The sequence below is a fragment of the Oncorhynchus tshawytscha genome, linkage group LG22, assembly GCF_018296145.1.
Source record: "Oncorhynchus tshawytscha isolate Ot180627B linkage group LG22, Otsh_v2.0, whole genome shotgun sequence".
In the NCBI taxonomy this organism is placed as follows: Eukaryota; Metazoa; Chordata; class Actinopteri; order Salmoniformes; family Salmonidae; genus Oncorhynchus; species Oncorhynchus tshawytscha.
This window is the reverse complement of record NC_056450.1, coordinates 26,946,190-26,964,673: the sequence shown is the minus strand read 5'-3', so window position 1 is coordinate 26,964,673 and position 18,484 is coordinate 26,946,190. Positions and strand designations below refer to the sequence as shown.

The window sequence follows — 18,484 nt, the reverse complement described above, 5'->3', positions numbered from 1 at the left end:
CCTCATTTGTTCACATCGTATATAGACTTATTTTTCTACTGTATGTTTGTTTTACTCCATGTGTAACTCTGTGTTGTTGTGTCGAACTGCTTTGCTTTTTATCTTGGCCAGGTCGCAATTGTAAATGAGAACTTGTTCTCAACTTGCCTACCTGGTTAAATAAAGGTGAAATAAATCAAATAAAAAGTTAATTTGTGGAATTTATTTTCTTAATGCGTTTGAACTGATCAGTCGTGTTGTGACAAGGTTGGGGTGGTATACAGAAGATAGCCCTATTTGTATACAGAAGATATATAGAAGATAGCCCTGCCAAGTCCATATTATGGCAAGAACAGATCAAATAAGCAAAGAGAAATGACTGACCATCATTACTTTAAGACATGAAGGTCAGTCAAGCCGTAAAATGTCAAGAGCTTTGAAAGTTTCTTCAAGTGGAAAACCATTAAGCACTGGCTCTCATGAGGACCGCCACAGGAAAGGAAGACCCAGAGATACCTCTGCTGCAGAAGAAAAGACCGGTGGAATTTTGTCCAAATGTGACATTTTTGGATCCATTCGCCATGTCTTTGTGAGATGCAGGGTAGGTGAAAAGATGATCTCCGCATGTGTGGTTCCCACCGTGAATCATGGAGGAAGAGGTGTGGGGGTGCTTTGCTGGTGACACCGTCAGTGATTTATTTAGAATGTAAGGCACATTTAACCAGCATGGCTACCACAGCAATCTGCAGTGATACGCCATCCCATCTGGTTTGCGGGACTATCATTTGTTTTTCAACAGGACAATGATCCAAAACACACCTCCAGGCTATGTAAGGGCTATTTGACCAAGAAGGAGAGTGATGGAGTGCTGCATCAGATGACCTGGCTTCCACAATCACCTGACCTCAACCCAATTGAGATGGTTTGGGATGAGTTGGACCGCAAAAAGGAAAAGCAACCAACAAGTGCTCAGCATATGTGGGAACTCCTTCAAGACTGTTGGAAAAGCATTCCTCATGAAGCTGGTTGAGAGAATGCCAATAGTGTGCAAAGCTGTCATCAAGGCAAAGGGTGGCTAATCTCAAATATAAAATACATTTTTGATTTGTTTAACACTTTAGTGGTTACTACATGGCATGTGTTATTTTGATGTCTTCACTATTATTCTACAATATAGGAATTAGTAAAAATTAAAGAGTTGGTGTGTCCAAACTTTTGCCTGGTACTGTAAATGCACTATTAAAGAGGTAAATCTGTATTTTCAAAGGTGCATACTGTTTGAATTGTCATGTATTATTCAATATTACATATTGGTCCTTGGAGTTATTCCTAAACACTTAGTTTCAAGGCCTATAGTTTCAAGGCCTGAAAAATGGTCACCTATCCAATTCACCCAGACAGAAATATAAAGCAATATAATTACATTTTGAAAATAAATGGATAATGTTGTGACCCACTATTCAACGTACTTCACTTTCCATCCTTCTACAGAATTTGAATATCCTTGTAAATTGCCTCATCTGTAGCCTTCTCTTTGAAAGGGCTTTTAGAGCGTTACATGGCCTGTCTATGTGGGAAAGGAGCTGTCCAGAGTTCTGACCACTCAAGCAGCCAAATCTCTGTGTATCTGAAGAGACAGCGACTCAGTTTTTTTTCTCAGCTCTGAGCCTGTCAGACACGAATGAGGGCTCAAAGAAATGGCGTTTCTCATTCAACAAATTATTTTAGGGGTGATGGTTCAATGGGACTTCTCAGTTAGTGAGTAATGCCTGCATGACTATCATGCTGCACTGGTACAGGGTTAGTATGAACACCAATCAATATTACAATAGTTGGCAGTGCATTGGACGGGAGCTGTGCTATGTGTGTCAATGAATCTCAGCGCTTCATATTGACCCGATGTCGCTGCTCTGCTCAGCTCGACCAGGTTCAGTGGTGAATGTGATGGGGGTTTGCTCTAACGAATTCACTGGACCACTTGGTGATTGGTTTGTTCAGCAGGATTTGTTCCATTTGTAGTAGAGCTTTGGCAAATATTCTAATGTGCAGAGCACTTTAAACATGATCACACACACACAATATGGGTGAGACACAGCAGTGGATACAGAGGCAGACAGACAGAGAGTTACACAGATGTTACACCTGTTTGTTAAAATGGGAAGCTGTGGTTTGTCTATATCAGGGATGGGCAACTCCAGACCTCGGGGGCCCGGAGGAGTGGTGTCAGACTTTTCCCCCCATCTCTAGCAAACACAGCTGATTAAACGAATTGCGTTCTAAACTGAAGATCATGATTAGTTGATTATTGGAGTCCAGCGTGTTAGCTGTGTCTGGGGCAAAAGTGTGACACCAATCAGTCCCCTGAGGACTAGAGTTGCCCATCGCTGGTCTAAATCAAATAGATTTCAAAACGATTGTGTGAAGCCTGCATTTCATGTGCTGACAACGACAATGAGAGATGGCACCAAATGCCATTGCCAGCTATCAAATAATCACATTTTTGTCTGTTTCAGTTTCTCCTCTGTGTGATTTAAAGAACTGTATGGCTGAGGATAAAACAAATACACAGAGAGCTCCATATATAAGTTGAAGTACTTTTCTTCTAATATCTCAGGAGTAGAGCTGATGGTGAGTTGAGAGAGAGAGATGACTCTGCTGTCCCTCTGTTGGCGATGTACTCTGAGGAGAAAGACTTAGGTGATCAACAAGGTATAGAAGAGAGGGAATTGGGAGAAAGAGGGAGTGGAAGGGAGGTAGCCATGTGGGATAGTATAGTGCTGAGAGGTAGCCATGTGGGATAGTATAGTGCTGAGAGGTAGCCATGTGGGATAGTATAGTTCTGAGAGGTAGCCATGTGGGATAGTATAGTGCTGAGAGGTAGCCATGTGGGATAGTATAGTGCTGAGAGGTAGCCATGTGGGATAGTATAGTTCTGAGAGGTAGCCATGTGGGATAGTATAGTGCTGAGAGGTAGCCATGTGGGATAGTATAGTTCTGAGAGGTAGCCATGTGGGATAGTATAGTGCTGAGAGGTAGCCATGTGGGATAGTATAGTTCTGAGAGGTAGCCATGTGGGATAGTATAGTGCTGAGAGGTAGCCATGTGGGATAGTATAGTTCTGAGAGGTAGCCATGTGGGATAGTATAGTGCTGAGAGGTAGCCATGTGGGATAGTATAGTGCTGAGAGGTAGCCATGTGGGATAGTATAGTGCTGAGAGGTAGCCATGTGGGATAGTATAGTTCTGAGAGGTAGCCATGTGGGATAGTATAGTGCTGAGAGGTAGCCATGTGGGATAGTATAGTTCTGAGAGGTAGCCATGTGGGATAGTATAGTTCTGAGAGGTAGCCATGTGGGATAGTATAGTTCTGAGAGGTAGCCATGTGGGATAGTATAGTGCTGAGAGGTAGCCATGTGGGATAGTATAGTGCTGAGAGGTAGCCATGTGGGATAGTATAGTGCTGAGAGGTAGCCATGTGGAATAGTATAGTGCTGAGAGGTAGCCATGTGGGATAGTATAGTGCTGAGAGGTAGCCATGTGGGATAGTATAGTGCTGAGAGGTAGCCATGTGGAATAGTATAGTTCTGAGAGGTAGCCATGTGGGATAGTATAGTTCTGAGAGGTAGCCATGTGGGATAGTATAGTGCTGAGAGGTAGCCATGTGGGATAGTATAGTGCTGAGAGGTAGCCATGTGGGATAGTATAGTGCTGAGAGGTAGCCATGTGGAATAGTATAGTGCTGAGAGGTAATAGTATAGTGCTGAGAGGTAGCCATGTGGGATAGTATAGTGCTGAGAGGTAGCCATGTGGAATAGTATAGTGCTGAGAGGTAGCCATGTGGGATAGTATAGTGCTGAGAGGTAGCCATGTGGATAGTATAGTGCTGAGAGGTAGCCATGTGGAATAGTATAGTGCTGAGAGGTAGCCATGTGGGATAGTATAGTGCTGAGAGGTAGCCATAGTAGTGGATAGTATAGTGCTGAGAGGTAGCCATGTGGGATAGTATAGTTCTGAGAGGTAGCCATGTGGGATAGTATAGTCTGAGAGGTAGCCATGTGGGATAGTATAGTTCTGAGAGGTAGCCATGTGGGATAGTATAGTGCTGAGAGGTAGCCATGTGGGATAGTATAGTGCTGAGAGGTAGCCATGTGGGATAGTATAGTTCTGAGAGGTAGCCATGTGGGATAGTATAGTTCTGAGAGGTAGCCATGTGGGATAGTATAGTTCTGAGAGGTAGCCATGTGGGATAGTATAGTTCTGAGAGGTAGCCATGTGGGATAGTATAGTGCTGAGAGGTAGCCATGTGGGATAGTATAGTGCTGAGAGGTAGCCATGTGGGATAGTATAGTTCTGAGAGGTAGCCATGTGGGATAGTATAGTTCTGAGAGGTAGCCATGTGGGATAGTATAGTTCTGAGAGGTAGCCATGTGGGATAGTATAGTGCTGAGAGGTAGCCATGTGGGATAGTATAGTGCTGAGAGGTAGCCATGTGGGATAGTATAGTGCTGAGAGGTAGCCATGTGGAATAGTATAGTGCTGAGAGGTAGCCATGTGGGATAGTATAGTGCTGAGAGGTAGCCATGTGGATAGTATAGTGCTGAGAGGTAGCCATGTGGAATAGTATAGTGCTGAGAGGTAGCCATGTGGGATAGTATAGTGCTGAGAGGTAGCCATGTGGAATAGTATAGTGCTGAGAGGTAGCCATGTGGAATAGTATAGTGCTGAGAGGTAGCCATGTGGGATAGTATAGTGCTGAGAGGTAGCCATGTGGAATAGTATAGTGCTGAGAGGTAGCCATGTGGGATAGTATAGTGCTGAGAGGTAGCCATGTGGGATAGTATAGTGCTGAGAGGTAGCCATGTGGGATAGTATAGTGCTGAGAGGTAGCCATGTGGGATAGTATAGTGCTGAGAGGTAGCCATGTGGGATAGTATAGTGCTGAGAGGTAGCCATGTGGGATAGTATAGTGCTGAGAGGTAGCCATGTGGAATAGTATAGTGCTGAGAGGTAGCCATGTGGAATAGTATAGTGCTGAGAGGTAGCCATGTGGGATAGTATAGTGCTGAGAGGTAGCCATGTGGAATAGTATAGTGCTGAGAGGTAGCCATGTGGGATAGTATAGTGCTGAGAGGTAGCCATGTGGGATAGTATAGTGCTGAGAGGTAGCCATGTGGGATAGTATAGTGCTGAGAGGTAGCCATGTGGAATAGTATAGTGCTGAGAGGTAGCCAGCAGCGAATCTTCAGCCCCAGAGAGTCCAGATGGTTCTGTTGAAAACAACAATGAAGTTCTATAATTCCAAAGGACCACCATCTCCTCATTCAACAATTCAACTTCCCCCATAATTAGGAAAAATGCTGTAGTCACATACTTTAGATTGTATTCTCCGCTCAACTTACAATAAGAAACGCAAGCAATTTCCTGTCCATTCATAATTAGTGAAAATGCCCAAGCTAGGCAAGGTAACTTTCAACTCGTATTACTTTCCCCCTACTCCATATGAGGAGAATGGGTAGGCGATGACAGTGCACATACATTTAGCTAGATATAGCCTGTAGCTTTATTGGCTCTGAGTGCAGTGTTCCAGAGAACAGCCATGTGCGGAGCGCTTGGTATAGTGGAATTTATTTCATTCTGTCTGTGTAAAGTACTGTATACTCCTGTGGAATCGCATGGCCACCACTATTTTGATGTAATTTCTTGTCCTAGGGAGGAAATGCACATTTAGGTTCCATCTCGGATGAATAGCAAAGGCTATTTATACATATTCATGAATTGGGTGTGGGAATTTCCATGTGGGGTTGATCATCAACAAATAAGGCAACGACAGCTATCAGTGTAGCTAGCTATCTTGCTAACCTAGCCAGCTAATGTTATCTGTAGTTGCGGTTGTATTTTTTTTACTACACTGTATTGAAAAGATTAGTCAGCTGGCTCTATGGTTGGTTCTGGAGTTGGAAGCCTTCCGTAAATCATAAGCATTGATTAAGGTAAGACTTTGCCACAGATGTAAACCACTGGCCAATCTTTGACGTCACCATCTATTGTTATTTCCAAGGTTTTGGCATCTTCCATAATTTGCGGCCGCGAATCCACCATAAAATTGCTAGAAAGAGTAAGATGACGCTCCGGTAATTTGGATAACTATTGAAAGATAGCTGATATGCGTTTTTGTTTATTGTTATGACACTGTTCAACGTCTGGTAGGTAGGCAGGCTGCTGCCAGTCTTCGGCTGCGGTACAAGCAAAGCCAAGTCAACCCGTGCTCATGGTTCTCACAGGGGAAGTGAAATGATAGACTACAATGACTTTGCTCATGATCATGTATGCCACAGATGACATGAAACAGAGTTCCTTGAATTGTATTTTGCAGGTGCCTTTTAATTATCTGGATAGAAACTTGTGGTTCATAGCTAATGTTATACCATTCAAAGTAGTGGAGTGTGTAGCGATGCTAAACTTTAGTGGTCAAAAACATTCATCTTGGGGCGAGTGGGTTTGCTAAATGCTATCATCACACAATCATACTATTATATCAAATGGTAATATATATTATTTATTTATTATTATTTTACTTTGTTCGCCAGCTAGACTGTGTTTCCTCCGACACATTCCGGGTTAAGTGTCAAGAAGCGGTGGGGCTTGGCAGGGTCGTGTTTCGGACGAAGCATGGTGGAGGTGCAAAAACATACATAATGTGCTCCATGGCTCAAGGCGGCCAAGTGGAGACAAGGCTGTTTGGCTCATCAGTCGCAAAGAGGAATACCTTTGCAGCTGTTTCTGATTAATAAACAATGCCATGCTGGTGAAAGGTATCATTAAAAAAAAAACAGCCCTGAAACAAAACGTATGGTGAAAAATGATTTCTGTATCATAGGAAAAGACACAGCATTCACATGGATTTGAACAAAGTGGGCAGTTCAGATTTGTCACTTCAAGCCCAAATATATCATACTTTGACTAAAACAAAGACTTATTGACTTAAATAGTTGTGCAACATCATGGGACAGCTCAGGCCTTTATCTTTCAGCTCGAAAAGGTGCATTTCTACTGGTGTGGGCTAAAGAGTGTGACTGCAAATGGACAATGCTCTGTGTAGGGCCAGAGACCCATTTAAGCTTAGGACTATGATGCAGGATAGCTATGTATACTGGTCTCTTAGGTACTAACTTAGTTTAAGTACTAACTCAATGAATTGTAATTCCATGTAAGATTGAGCCCCTCCTTCAAGAAGTAAGCACAATGTAATGGACGCATCCTCCTCACATCCAGTTCTTATGTAGCAGTTTGTGTTACCTCTGCAAGGTTGAAATGAGTTAGACCAGCTTTGTCTTGAGTTCTCTGAAGTATCTAAAAAATGTGGAGCTTTATTCCAGCAGAGCTTGTGGCTACCCAGAGCTAGGTCTCTATCATTATGAGCATGGGGAAAACCTACATTGGCTAAATGTTTTTTTTTCTTTCTTTTTTTCGAAAGAACCCTTTGTTTCTCCACAATGGCACACTGGATAACATTTTCTCTCTGCGATGGAATGTCAATGTAATTGCATTGTATTATTTGCAACACACTGTACAGCAATATTGTCAGGGATTTCTAGTTTATTGCTTGAATTCTTTACTGCGTCTGGTATTGTTGGCATGTAGACCATGAGAATGACTTGAGCGCAGCAATGTGTTTGATTTATGACTGCTGGTATTGTACTGCATCTTTTCATTGGGCTCTTCCCTATTCATACAGTGCAGAACCAGGCTAGTTTGTCACTTACGTTGTCGTATCGTCCTTGATAAATTGAGCATTTTTTCAATTAGATTGTTTGATAAATGTATTCACAATGAATTGATTAATATACTAACCAGTAGCCTCTTTGTTTTTCAGATCTGAATGTGACAGCTCCAAAATGGTCAGGTATGTACACTGTTACACATGATGTAAGGCAAGTATTCAGGTAACACTTGATGAACTCTGATGACCATCTCTCCCGTTCCCTCTCTCCCATTCCATCTCCCTCCACCACCCACCCATCTCTCTGAGTAGGTTCTGGTTCCAGATAACATATGATACCCTACAATCTCTAGTCTATAGCTGACCAGCTCTGTAATAAAACATGCTAGCAGAGACATGAGTGATTATCCTGTGTGCTGATGATAGTAGCAGCCAGGCACTGATGAGGTGCCTCAGTGTCCACTAGTGATCAATATGATGGGGAAAATTATGGGTTTGAGTGCAACCCAAGGTTGCATTGTAATTTCCTCATACAGTCTATCTGGCAGGAGATGTATCTTAGGAGACTCAGTGAAGCCATGGAGTGGTTTAAAGCTAGAATAAGTATACATCATTGACGTGATGTGATGTGATGTGACTAGGGCCGGAAAACTTGACTGGCATAGTAGGGTTGGGAATTGCCAGGGACCTCACATTCGCACTGAGCTAAAGAGTAGATCTGCCGCTTTCAAGGAGCGGGACTCTAACCCGTAAGCTTATAGTCATAGACTCTTCTCTCTGCTACCGCACGGCAAGCGGTACCAGAGCGCCAAGCTTAGGTCCAATAGGCTTCTAAACAGCTTCTACCCCCCAAGCCATATGACTCCTGAACATCTAGTCAAAAGGATACCCAGACTATTCACATTGCCTCCTCCCCTCTCCACACCACTGCCACTCTCTGTTGTCATCTATGCATAGTCACTTTAATTAACTCTACCTACATAAATGTGAATTTATGAAAATGTATGAATATTTGACTTGTGGCTGTGTTATCTAGTGGACATCTGTTCAAGTGGCCAATGTAGAAATGTCATTTCTTTGTTGCTTAAATTCTACGCTGTTCGCTAAATGTCAATTTGTGAGAAAATAAGCATGGAATAGTGCCATTGTACCATCTAAATCGCTGTGAAATATAAAACCGAAAGTAAAAGGCTCAAGAGTGAGTCTCCGCCATGTTACGGGGAAATGGGATGTGGGGGCAGGGAGATTTCGTTTTGAATGTAGCCTAGTGCTGTTGCAATTCACCTAGCTTCAACATAGGGGAGAGATTCTGTGAAATTCTAGGTGTAGCACCTTTAAAAAGAAGATGGAGAACATGCTATGAAGGAAAAATACTGGAGTTTTGGAGCAGGTAGAGCCAACTGGCGCAAAAAGAATATTACGAAATTATCCAAACAATATGACACGATATATCATGAAAAATGATATCCTGATATGTAGCTGTGTCCATTCCCCCCCTTCAATAGTCCCTAGTAAATAAACCGTCTTGTCTCAAGCTCCTTGTTTACATAGTATATGGATTTAATATCATGGGTTATCAATAGTGCTGAGCGAATAATCAACATTTAGTGTTTCTTTTTTATTAAACAACCAGTTGACTGACGTCTGTTGAATTGTTCGAATTGCAATGAGTTGTTTTTTTTGAGCCCATCGTGCCTTTTCTCAAGAGTGAAATCAAATCATTCACAATAATAGAAAAATCAAGTCAAGAACTATGTGGGACGCTGGCCTGAAGGGAGTTGTAGTTTTCATGAAGCAAATATTCAACCTAGTTCAGCACAGAAACCTGGTAATTAACTACAATGACGATAATCCATTGCAGTGTTTTTTTTCCCCCTGCTTGAATAGAGACGGGTCAGAGAAGAAGAGGTGAAAATCTATCCAATATTATCCCAATTCGTTTCTACGGGCTTATTTTGGGCCTAAGGTTGTCGCCTGCTCTCCCGCCTTTGGGAGAACAACTCCCAATGTTAGGGCGGAGACATGAGCATCTCGTCATTATATATAGATCCAATATAAACTTTTATTATGTATTATTTCCTTATTTTTTATTGATCAATGTGGACCTGACAGAATCAGTGGAATATTTTCTATGTTTTGGCAATTAAATGAACTATTTTTGGCTTTGGAATTTCCATTAAAAAGCTCGAAAACGTTTTTTTTTTTTTTTAAATGATCGAACCGACCTCAAAAAGCACTTATCACTCAGCACTAGTAATCCGCACATATGTTCCTGTTAAGCAGATGGTGAATTACACTCTTACTCCTGCCTCTCAAGTTTTGTGTGTTTCTGAGTTTTCTGAGAATAGAGAGATCCCTAGAGCTGGGTCTGTGTAGTTGATATACAGTAGATTCAGGCCTTCTCTGTTCTTTCCGCCCCTGATCTTTGTTGTCCTCCAGCCTCTTGTGTTCTGTACTGGCTGTCCTTTCTTACTGAGTTGACGGGGAAGGAGAGGGTCTGAGCCCTGGAGGTTTCTGCCTGTCATTGTCATGTGTGTGTGTGTGTGGGGGGGCATCACTAGCAAAGCCAGTGTACTAACATTGCAGCATTTCTGCCAGGGACTCAAACTGTGAAACACAATAGACGGGGGCCTCTATTCAATCAGTTAGTGGAACTGGCCCATAACCCATTCTGCTAATTACATGAGTAGTGTCAATCACTATAACTACAGTAGCAGCCTCTAGTTCCTCTACATTTCCAGTCTTCCAATAACAGTTAGTATGCATCAACAGCTGCCACTGCTAATTAACTCCCCAGACAGACATACAATGCCTTCAGAAAGTATTCACACCACTTGACTTATTACACATTTTGTTGTGTTACAACCTGAATTCATAAGTTTACATTGTTTTTCTCTCACCTATATACACACACTATCCCATAATGACAAAGCAAAATAATGTTTTTAGATATCTTTGCACATTTATTGAAAATGCAATACAGATATCTCATCTAGATAAGTATTCACACCCCTGAGGCAATACTTTTTAGAAGCACCTTTGGCAGCAATTAGAGCTGTGAGTCTTTCTGGGTAAATCCCTAAGAGCTGTGCGTCTTTCTGGGTAAGATTCTAAGAGCTGTGAGTCTTTCTGGGTAAGATTCTAAGAGCTGTGAGTCTTTCTGGGTAAGTCCCTAAGAGCTGTGAGTCTTTCTGGGTAAGTCCCTAAGAGCTGTGAGTCTTTCTGGGTAAGTTTCTAAGAGCTGTGAGTCTTTCTGGGTAAGTCTCTAAGAGCTGTGAGTCTTTCTGGGTAAGTCTCTAAGAGCTGTGAGTCTTTCTGGGTAAGTCTCTAAGAGCTGTGAGTCTTTCTGGGTAAGTTTCTAAGAGCTGTGAGTCTTTCTGGGTAAGTTTCTAAGAGCTGTGAGTCTTTCTGGGTAAGTCCCTAAGAGCTGTGAGTCTTTCTGGGTAAGTCCCTAAGAGCTGTGAGTCTTACTGGGTAAGTCTCTAAGATCTTTCCACACCTGCTTGTGCAACATTAGTCTTGCCATGTTTTATTGTCAAATACATAGGTGCAGTGAAATGTGTAGTTTTACAGGGTCAGCCATAGTAGTACAGCACCCCTGGAGTAAATGAGGGTTAAGTGCCTTACTCAAGGGCATATCGACACACCTTGTCTGTTTGGGTATTCAAACCAGCAATCTTTCGACCCAACACTCTAACCTACTGGCCCAACACTCTAACAGTTAGGCTACCTGCCGCCCTGTACTGTACCGTACTGTAGGGAGGATGGGCATTTTGAAATAATTTCACTATTAAAATAATATCATGCCATTTTTTTCCCCGGATATCCGTATAGTCGAAATTCATGTAAAAAATGTAATTAAATTTTAAAAAACTCCCAAATTTCAACTTGGGAACTGGCTTGCTTGACTTTGTTGCCGCTTGCTTGCAGCAGTGCGATGGGCAGTAGCCGGTGAGTTTTACACGGGAGGGAGAGAGCGAGAGCAACCATAGACTAGTTAGACAAACTTCCATAGGTCATCTATCATTCCACCTGGCTGTGCCTGTCTTGACTGCATCAAATCGATGTCAGGAAGCTAGCAAAGGTAGCCAGCTAGCTAGCTAACGTTACCTCACCTTTTCCCGTCCTTGTCTACAACAACTCCATTCACATTAAACAATAGCCTACCTGATGGTTGCTCGTAGTTGTAGCCTACTCCTTCAAATTTAACTAACTTAATTCTGTAATTGTAATTCCATTTTGCATTGCTTATCTCCCACGTTGCTTGCTACACAAGCTGTAGACAGTGCCACTTTGTAGACAGTGCCACAGTGCTACCTGACTGTAGACAGTACCACTTTGATTGGCAGAAAATAACAACAAACGTGTGAAACCCGTGTAGGCTACTACGGTATATCTTTTTATGGGGCGCACGTCATAAACACTACATTCTAAAGATTGTTGTTTTATTGAATTAATAATTTTACATGTCATGGTATATCCTTGTGTAGCATTGTCACATAATTTAATATATCAAATTTAGACAAAGCCTTTTCATTGTTAAAAAAGAACTGTGATAAAAAAATTATGAACACCCACAAGTATTGGAATAAGAACCTTTGTTCAGATTTTTGAATATTCAAATAACCATGCACATCCCTACTGTACTGTACTGTCCCAAACTTGTCTATGATTGGTTAAGATTTGGCCCGGCCAGGGTGGACTGACCAAATTTCAACTACTTTTCAACGTCCATGGACATCCGGTGTGGGTCGGTGCTCAGTGCAGTGTTGCCAACTAATTTTCAGGGTAAGTTGCTAGAGGCAGGTTGATTTGTTGCTAAATAACGTTGTGATTTAAAAAATAATAATAATTTACATGTTTTATTTTATTAACACCAAATCAATACATAAAGCACATGAGGGAACACAAGCATACATAGATTACAAACAATGATCGAGCTAGGGGGTACATTACATTACAATTACACAAGGACCTTAAGGGACATTCATATACTTACAATTCAAACATCTTTTTTGTTAGTAGAGCATTTAACCGTCTTAATACAGTTCAATTTCTTTTTGTAGGGTTCGAAAATGTGGTTTTCTGTTTGTAAATTTACATTTGTGTATATGAAATTTAGCCAAAAGAATAATGTAATTAATTACATTAAAATGTTTCAGCTTATTTCTATTGTATGTAAAGAATCCAAACAGTACATCTCTCCACAATAGTGTAAATTCTTCATAAATGTGTTCAATTATAAACCTACTGATGTCTTGCCACAGTTTTCTTACATGCATACAATGCCAAAAAAGATGCAACACTGTTTCTGGGTGGTCATTACAAAAGGAGCAATTTGAGTTGATTTTTTTCCTTAAACTTCTTCATATAGTGGTTGGCAGGATAATATTTATGAATAATTTTAAAGGAAACTTCCTTAATTTTGTTAACAAGTAGGTATGTGTGTGGCAACATCCAAACTTTTTTCCATCAGATATTATCAATAAATCCATTCCAATAAGGCATGACATAAGGTGACATAACATATACACCATCCTGCTGAAACAAGGATCATATCGCTCTGTTGTTGAATGGACCAAAAGAGAAACAAATCTTTCCTACTGATGAGTCAACAGGGTCAATAGAAGGTAGGCTCTGAAGGTCAGGTCTTGACATGTTCCTGAATAACATAGCAACACCTGAGGGAATGGCATCTAAAACAATTGCAAAATCTTTAGGTGTTACAGGGACCTTGTAAAGTGATAAGAATTCTTTATAACTGAGTAAAAGACCCTCTGCATTTACCAGTTGGCTCACCAATAGGATATTATTTCGGAACCAATATTCTAAAAACAAAGAGGTATTTTTATACAATATATCCCGATTATTCCATATATAATATCTGTGTGGAGAAAAATTGTGTTTATAAATTAAGGACCATGACAAGAAAACCTGCCGATGAAAAGCAGAAAGTTTCACTGGAACTTTGTCAATATTGCAAAACAACATGAAGTTAAGGCCACCAAAAGTAGAGAAGACATGATGAGGAATAAAATTCCAGATAGAAGTGGGTCTTCTTAGGAATTGTTTTATCCAATTGATCTTAAAAGTATTATTTAAAGTAGTAAAGTCCAGAAAATTCAGTCCACCATTCTCATAAGTGTTCATTACAACAGTTTTCCTAACGTAATGGGTACGGTTTCTCCAAAGAAAGTTGAAAAGAATCTGGTCTATCTCCTTGCTTATTTTACTGTCAAGATATAAAGATAGAGCACCATATGTTAGTCTAGAGATACCTTCAGCCTTGGTTATTAGGACTACCTTTTAAAGATAAGTCCCTCTGTAGCCGTTGATTTAGTTTCTTCTGGGTTTTTTTAATAAGAGGGTTCAAATTTAGTTAGCCTCTAGACTTCTGATCCTTTGTAATGGTTATGTCTAAATATGTAAGTTCTTCTTTTACTGGAATACCATAACATGAAGGTGTCACACAATCTTTGACAGCTATGAGTTCACATGTATTAATGTTAAGATATAGACCAGACACTTTGGAAAAGGATTGTATCACATTGATCGATATGGGAATTTGATTAGCGTCTTTCAGAAAAAGTGTAGTATCATCAGCCAGCTGGCTTATAATAATTTCTTTACCAGCTATGGAAATACCTTTTACAGGACTATTATTTAAAGAATTTGCAAGAAGTTGGGTGATTAATAAAAACAGGTACGGAGAGATAGGACAACCTTGCCTAATTCCTCTCTTTAACTCAAATCTAGGTAAGGTGCCATATTTCAATTTGATAGAGCTGTTACCATTTGCATAGAGTCTCTTAATAGCCTTACAGAAAAAATCCCTAAAGCCAAGTCTCTCAAGGGAGTGGAAGAGAATGATGCTCTACTGTGTCAAATGCTTTATAAAAATCTAAAAAATAATATGAAGCTATCCTCAGTTATTAGGTCTGAGTAGTCAAGTATGTCTAATACTAGTCTGACATTGTTAGAAATATGTCTGTTCCTCATGAAGCCAGACTGTGTTTCATCAATGATTGCATCCAGGACTTCTTTAGTTATTTTTGCAAGTAGTAAGGCTAATATCTTATAGTCATTATTAAGAAGACAAAATGGGCGCCAGTTATCGATGAGCAGCACTTCTTTTTTAGGCTTAGATATCAGTGTTATTAACCCCTGACTCATTTGTTTTTAATACTCTCTAAAAAGACTTCAAATAGGAAGGGAGCTACTTGTTCAGAAAATCATTTGTAAAATTCTGATGTAATTCCATCAACACCTGGTGATTTATTGTTCTTTAGATGTTTGATAGACTCTATAATCTCTTCAACTTTGATGTGTTCATCACACTGTTTAGATTCTATCACTGATAGAGTGAACATTATTCAGTGAGTTAAAAAACATATCTGTGGATTCCTGACAGTACGTAGAGCTATACAATTTTCTATAAAAATTGCTATAGTATTTATCGATTAATTTTTGGTCATCTGTAATAACACCATCAATGTTTAACTTTAAATAACGTTGTGATGTCATTGCGTGATAACTTAAAACTGCGTCATTACGTAGAATACACAATAACGTTACTCAAAGTGCCTGGCCATCTCCAGAAAAAATATGAATTGACTATTCAAATCTTCCCCAACCAGAAACTGTGGATTGATGGCAGCATCAGGGCAAGGCGACCGGAAACATGACCGAATACAAAGAGTGTAGCTATTCCCTCCACAAGACAATCAAACAACCTAAGCGTCATTATAAAAACAAAGTAGAGTTGCAATTCAATGGCACAGACACGAGAGGTATGTGGCAGGGTCAATCACGGACTACAAAAAGAAAACCAGCCCCATCGTGGACCACGATGTCTCGCTCCCAGACAAACTAAACAACATCTTTGCTCGCTTTGAGGACAATACAGTGCTCAATACAATCCACTACCAATCCACTACCAAAACCTGCGGGCTCTCCTTCACTGCAGCCAACGTGAGTAAAACATTTAAACGTGTTAACCCTCGCAAGGCTGTCGGCCCAGACGGCATCCCTAGCCGCATCCTCAGAGCATGCGCAGACCAGCTGGCTGGTGTGTTTACGGACATATTCAATCAATCCTTATCCCAGTCTGCTGTTCCCACATGCTTCAAGAGGGCCACCATTGTTCCTGTTCCCAGGAAAGCTAAGGTAACTGAGCTAAATGACTATCGCCCCGTAGCACTCACTTCCGTCATCATGAAGTGCTTTGAGAGACTAGTCAAGGACCTTATCACCTCCACCCTACCTGACACCCTAGACCCACTCCAATTTGCTTACCGCCCCTATTGGTCCACAGACGACGCAATCACACTGCACACTGCCCTAACCCACCTGGACAAGAGGAATACCTATGTAAGAATACTGTTCATCGACTACAGCTCAGCATTTAACACCATAGTACCCTCCAGACTCGTCATTAAGCTCGAGACCCTGGGTCTCAACCCCGCCCTGTGCATCTGGGTCCTGGACTTCCTGACGAGCCGCCCCCAGGTGGTGAGGGTAGGAAACAACACTGATCCTCAACACTTGTGGCCCCACAAGGGTGCGTTCTCAGCCCTCTCCTGTACTCCCTGTTCACCCTTGACCGCGTGGCCATGCACGCCTCCAACTCAATCATCAAGTTTGCAGACAACATTACAGTGGTAGGCTTGATTGCCAACAACGATGAGACGGCCTACAGGGAGGAGGTGAGGGCCCTTGGAGTGTGGTGTCAGGAAAATAACCTCACACTCAATGTCAACAAAACAGCAGCAGAGGGAGAAGCCCCCTATCCACATCGGCATACACATCACGGACAAACTGCAATGGTCCACCCACACAGACAACGTCTTGAAGAAAGCGCAGCAGCACCTGTGAAAACAGTCTGGACAACCCCTCCCTCTCACTCCCTCTTTTCTCTCTCTCCAGTTAATGTCACCTCTCCTGGCTCTTACTGTAACCTACCACCTACCCTCTTTCCATTTACTGTAACAGCGTCCTCACCCACTGAGCCAGTGATGCCAACTTAGCAATTTTGTTGCTAGATTTAGCAACTTCTCAGACTACCCTGGCAAAGATTTTTTCAAACAGCACGTAGCAACAAATTTGAGCAACTTTTGAAAAGTGACTCAAATAAAATCAAATTGTATTTGTCACATACACATGGTTAGCAGATGTTAATGCAAGTGTAGCAAAATGCTTGTGCTTCTAGTTCCGACCGTGCAGTAATATCTAACAAGTAATCAAACAATTTCACAACAACTACCTTATACACACAAGTGTAAAGGAATGAATAAGAATGTCCATAAAAATATATGGATGAGGGATGGCCGAAGGGCATAGGCAAGATGCAGTAGATGGTATAGAGTACAGTATATACATATGAGATGAGTTATGTAGGGTATGTAAACATTATATAAAGTGGCATTGTTTAAAGTGGCTACTAATACATTTATTACATCCAATTTGTAATTATTAAAGTGGCTAGAGTCAGTATGTTGGCAGCAGCCACTCAATGTTAGTGATGGCTGTGTAACAGTCAGATGGCCTTGAGATAGAAGCTGTTTTTCAGTCTCTCGGTCCCCGCTTTGATGCACCTGTACTGACCTCGCCTTCTGGATGATAGCGGGGTGAACAGGCAGTGGCTCGGGTGGTTGTTGTCCTTGACGTTGTTTTGGCCTTTCTGTGACATCAGGTGGTGTAGGTGTCCTGGAGGGCAGGTAGTTTGCCCCCGGTGATGCGTTGTGCAGACCTCACTACCCTCTGGAGAGCCTTACGGTTGTGGTCGGAGCAGTTGCCGTACCAGGCGGTGATACAGCCCGATAGGATCCTCTCAATTGTGCATCTGTAAAAGTTTGTGAGTGTTTTTGGTGACAAGCCGAATTTCTTCAGCCTCCTGAGGTTGAACTTACAGAAGGCAAATCATTTTTCCAAAACTACATATGTGTTGATATTTGTTGTCATGGACCTTTACTTCAGCATTGTTGTGTTTTGATGTATTTGTGTTCACCCTTTTTAAGACTTTTTCTGGTAGGTGCTGTCTAAGACCCCTTTTCCATCTGTTTGACCAGAAATCAAAGCCTTTGCATAATTCCTTTGGAAAATGGTAGAAACATTTATTTAATGCTTTAATTGTTAAAAAATGCAGACACTTCGCTTTCATTTGACACAATCTAAACAAAATATCTTTCTCTGAGCAGTTGTGTCAGTATAATAGAATTTCTCATTTTTTTGGGGAGCATACAATTATATAGTCTTTTTTGCCCATCTTTATCAAGGGAGCCAATAACAATGGACCTGATGTTATGTCTCTAGTCTTTATATCAGTCATTTAATACCAGGGTCTGGCTGTGTAAAATTGCTTCAACAAGCACCACTGCATTCAGCACTAATACAGTTCCCAGACTACCAGCCACTGGCCTACAGTTCCCAGACTACCAGCCACAGGCCTACAGTTCCCAGACTACCAGCCACAGGCCTACAGTTCCCAGACTACCAGCCACAGGCCTACAGTTCCCAGACTACCAGCCACAGGCCTACAGTTCCCAGACTACCAGCCACAGGCCTACAGTTCCCAGACTACCAGCCACAGGCCTACAGTCCCCAGACTACCAGCCACAGGCCTACAGTCCCCAGACTACCAGCCACAGGCCTACAGTCCCCAGACTACCAGCCACAGGCCTACAGTCCCCAGACTACCAGCCACAGGCCTACAGTCCCCAGACTACCAGCCACAGACCTACAGTCCCCAGACTACCAGCCACAAGCCTACCGCCTCACTGTCCCCAGT

The 18,484-nt window shown here is 41.7% G+C and overlaps 1 protein-coding gene across 2 annotated transcripts in view; it reads left to right on the top strand.

The window, feature by feature from the left end:
- Positions 1 to 18,484, top strand: part of LOC112222218 (IQ motif and SEC7 domain-containing protein 1-like) — a 234,861-nt gene that overhangs the window by 45,062 nt on the left and 171,315 nt on the right. For both annotated transcript variants that reach the window (XM_042303993.1, XM_042304000.1), the window contains exon 2: positions 7,852 to 7,881. In XM_042303993.1, coding sequence (XP_042159927.1) covers positions 7,852 to 7,881 — 30 coding nt within the window. The remainder of the gene's footprint in view (positions 1 to 7,851; positions 7,882 to 18,484) is intronic.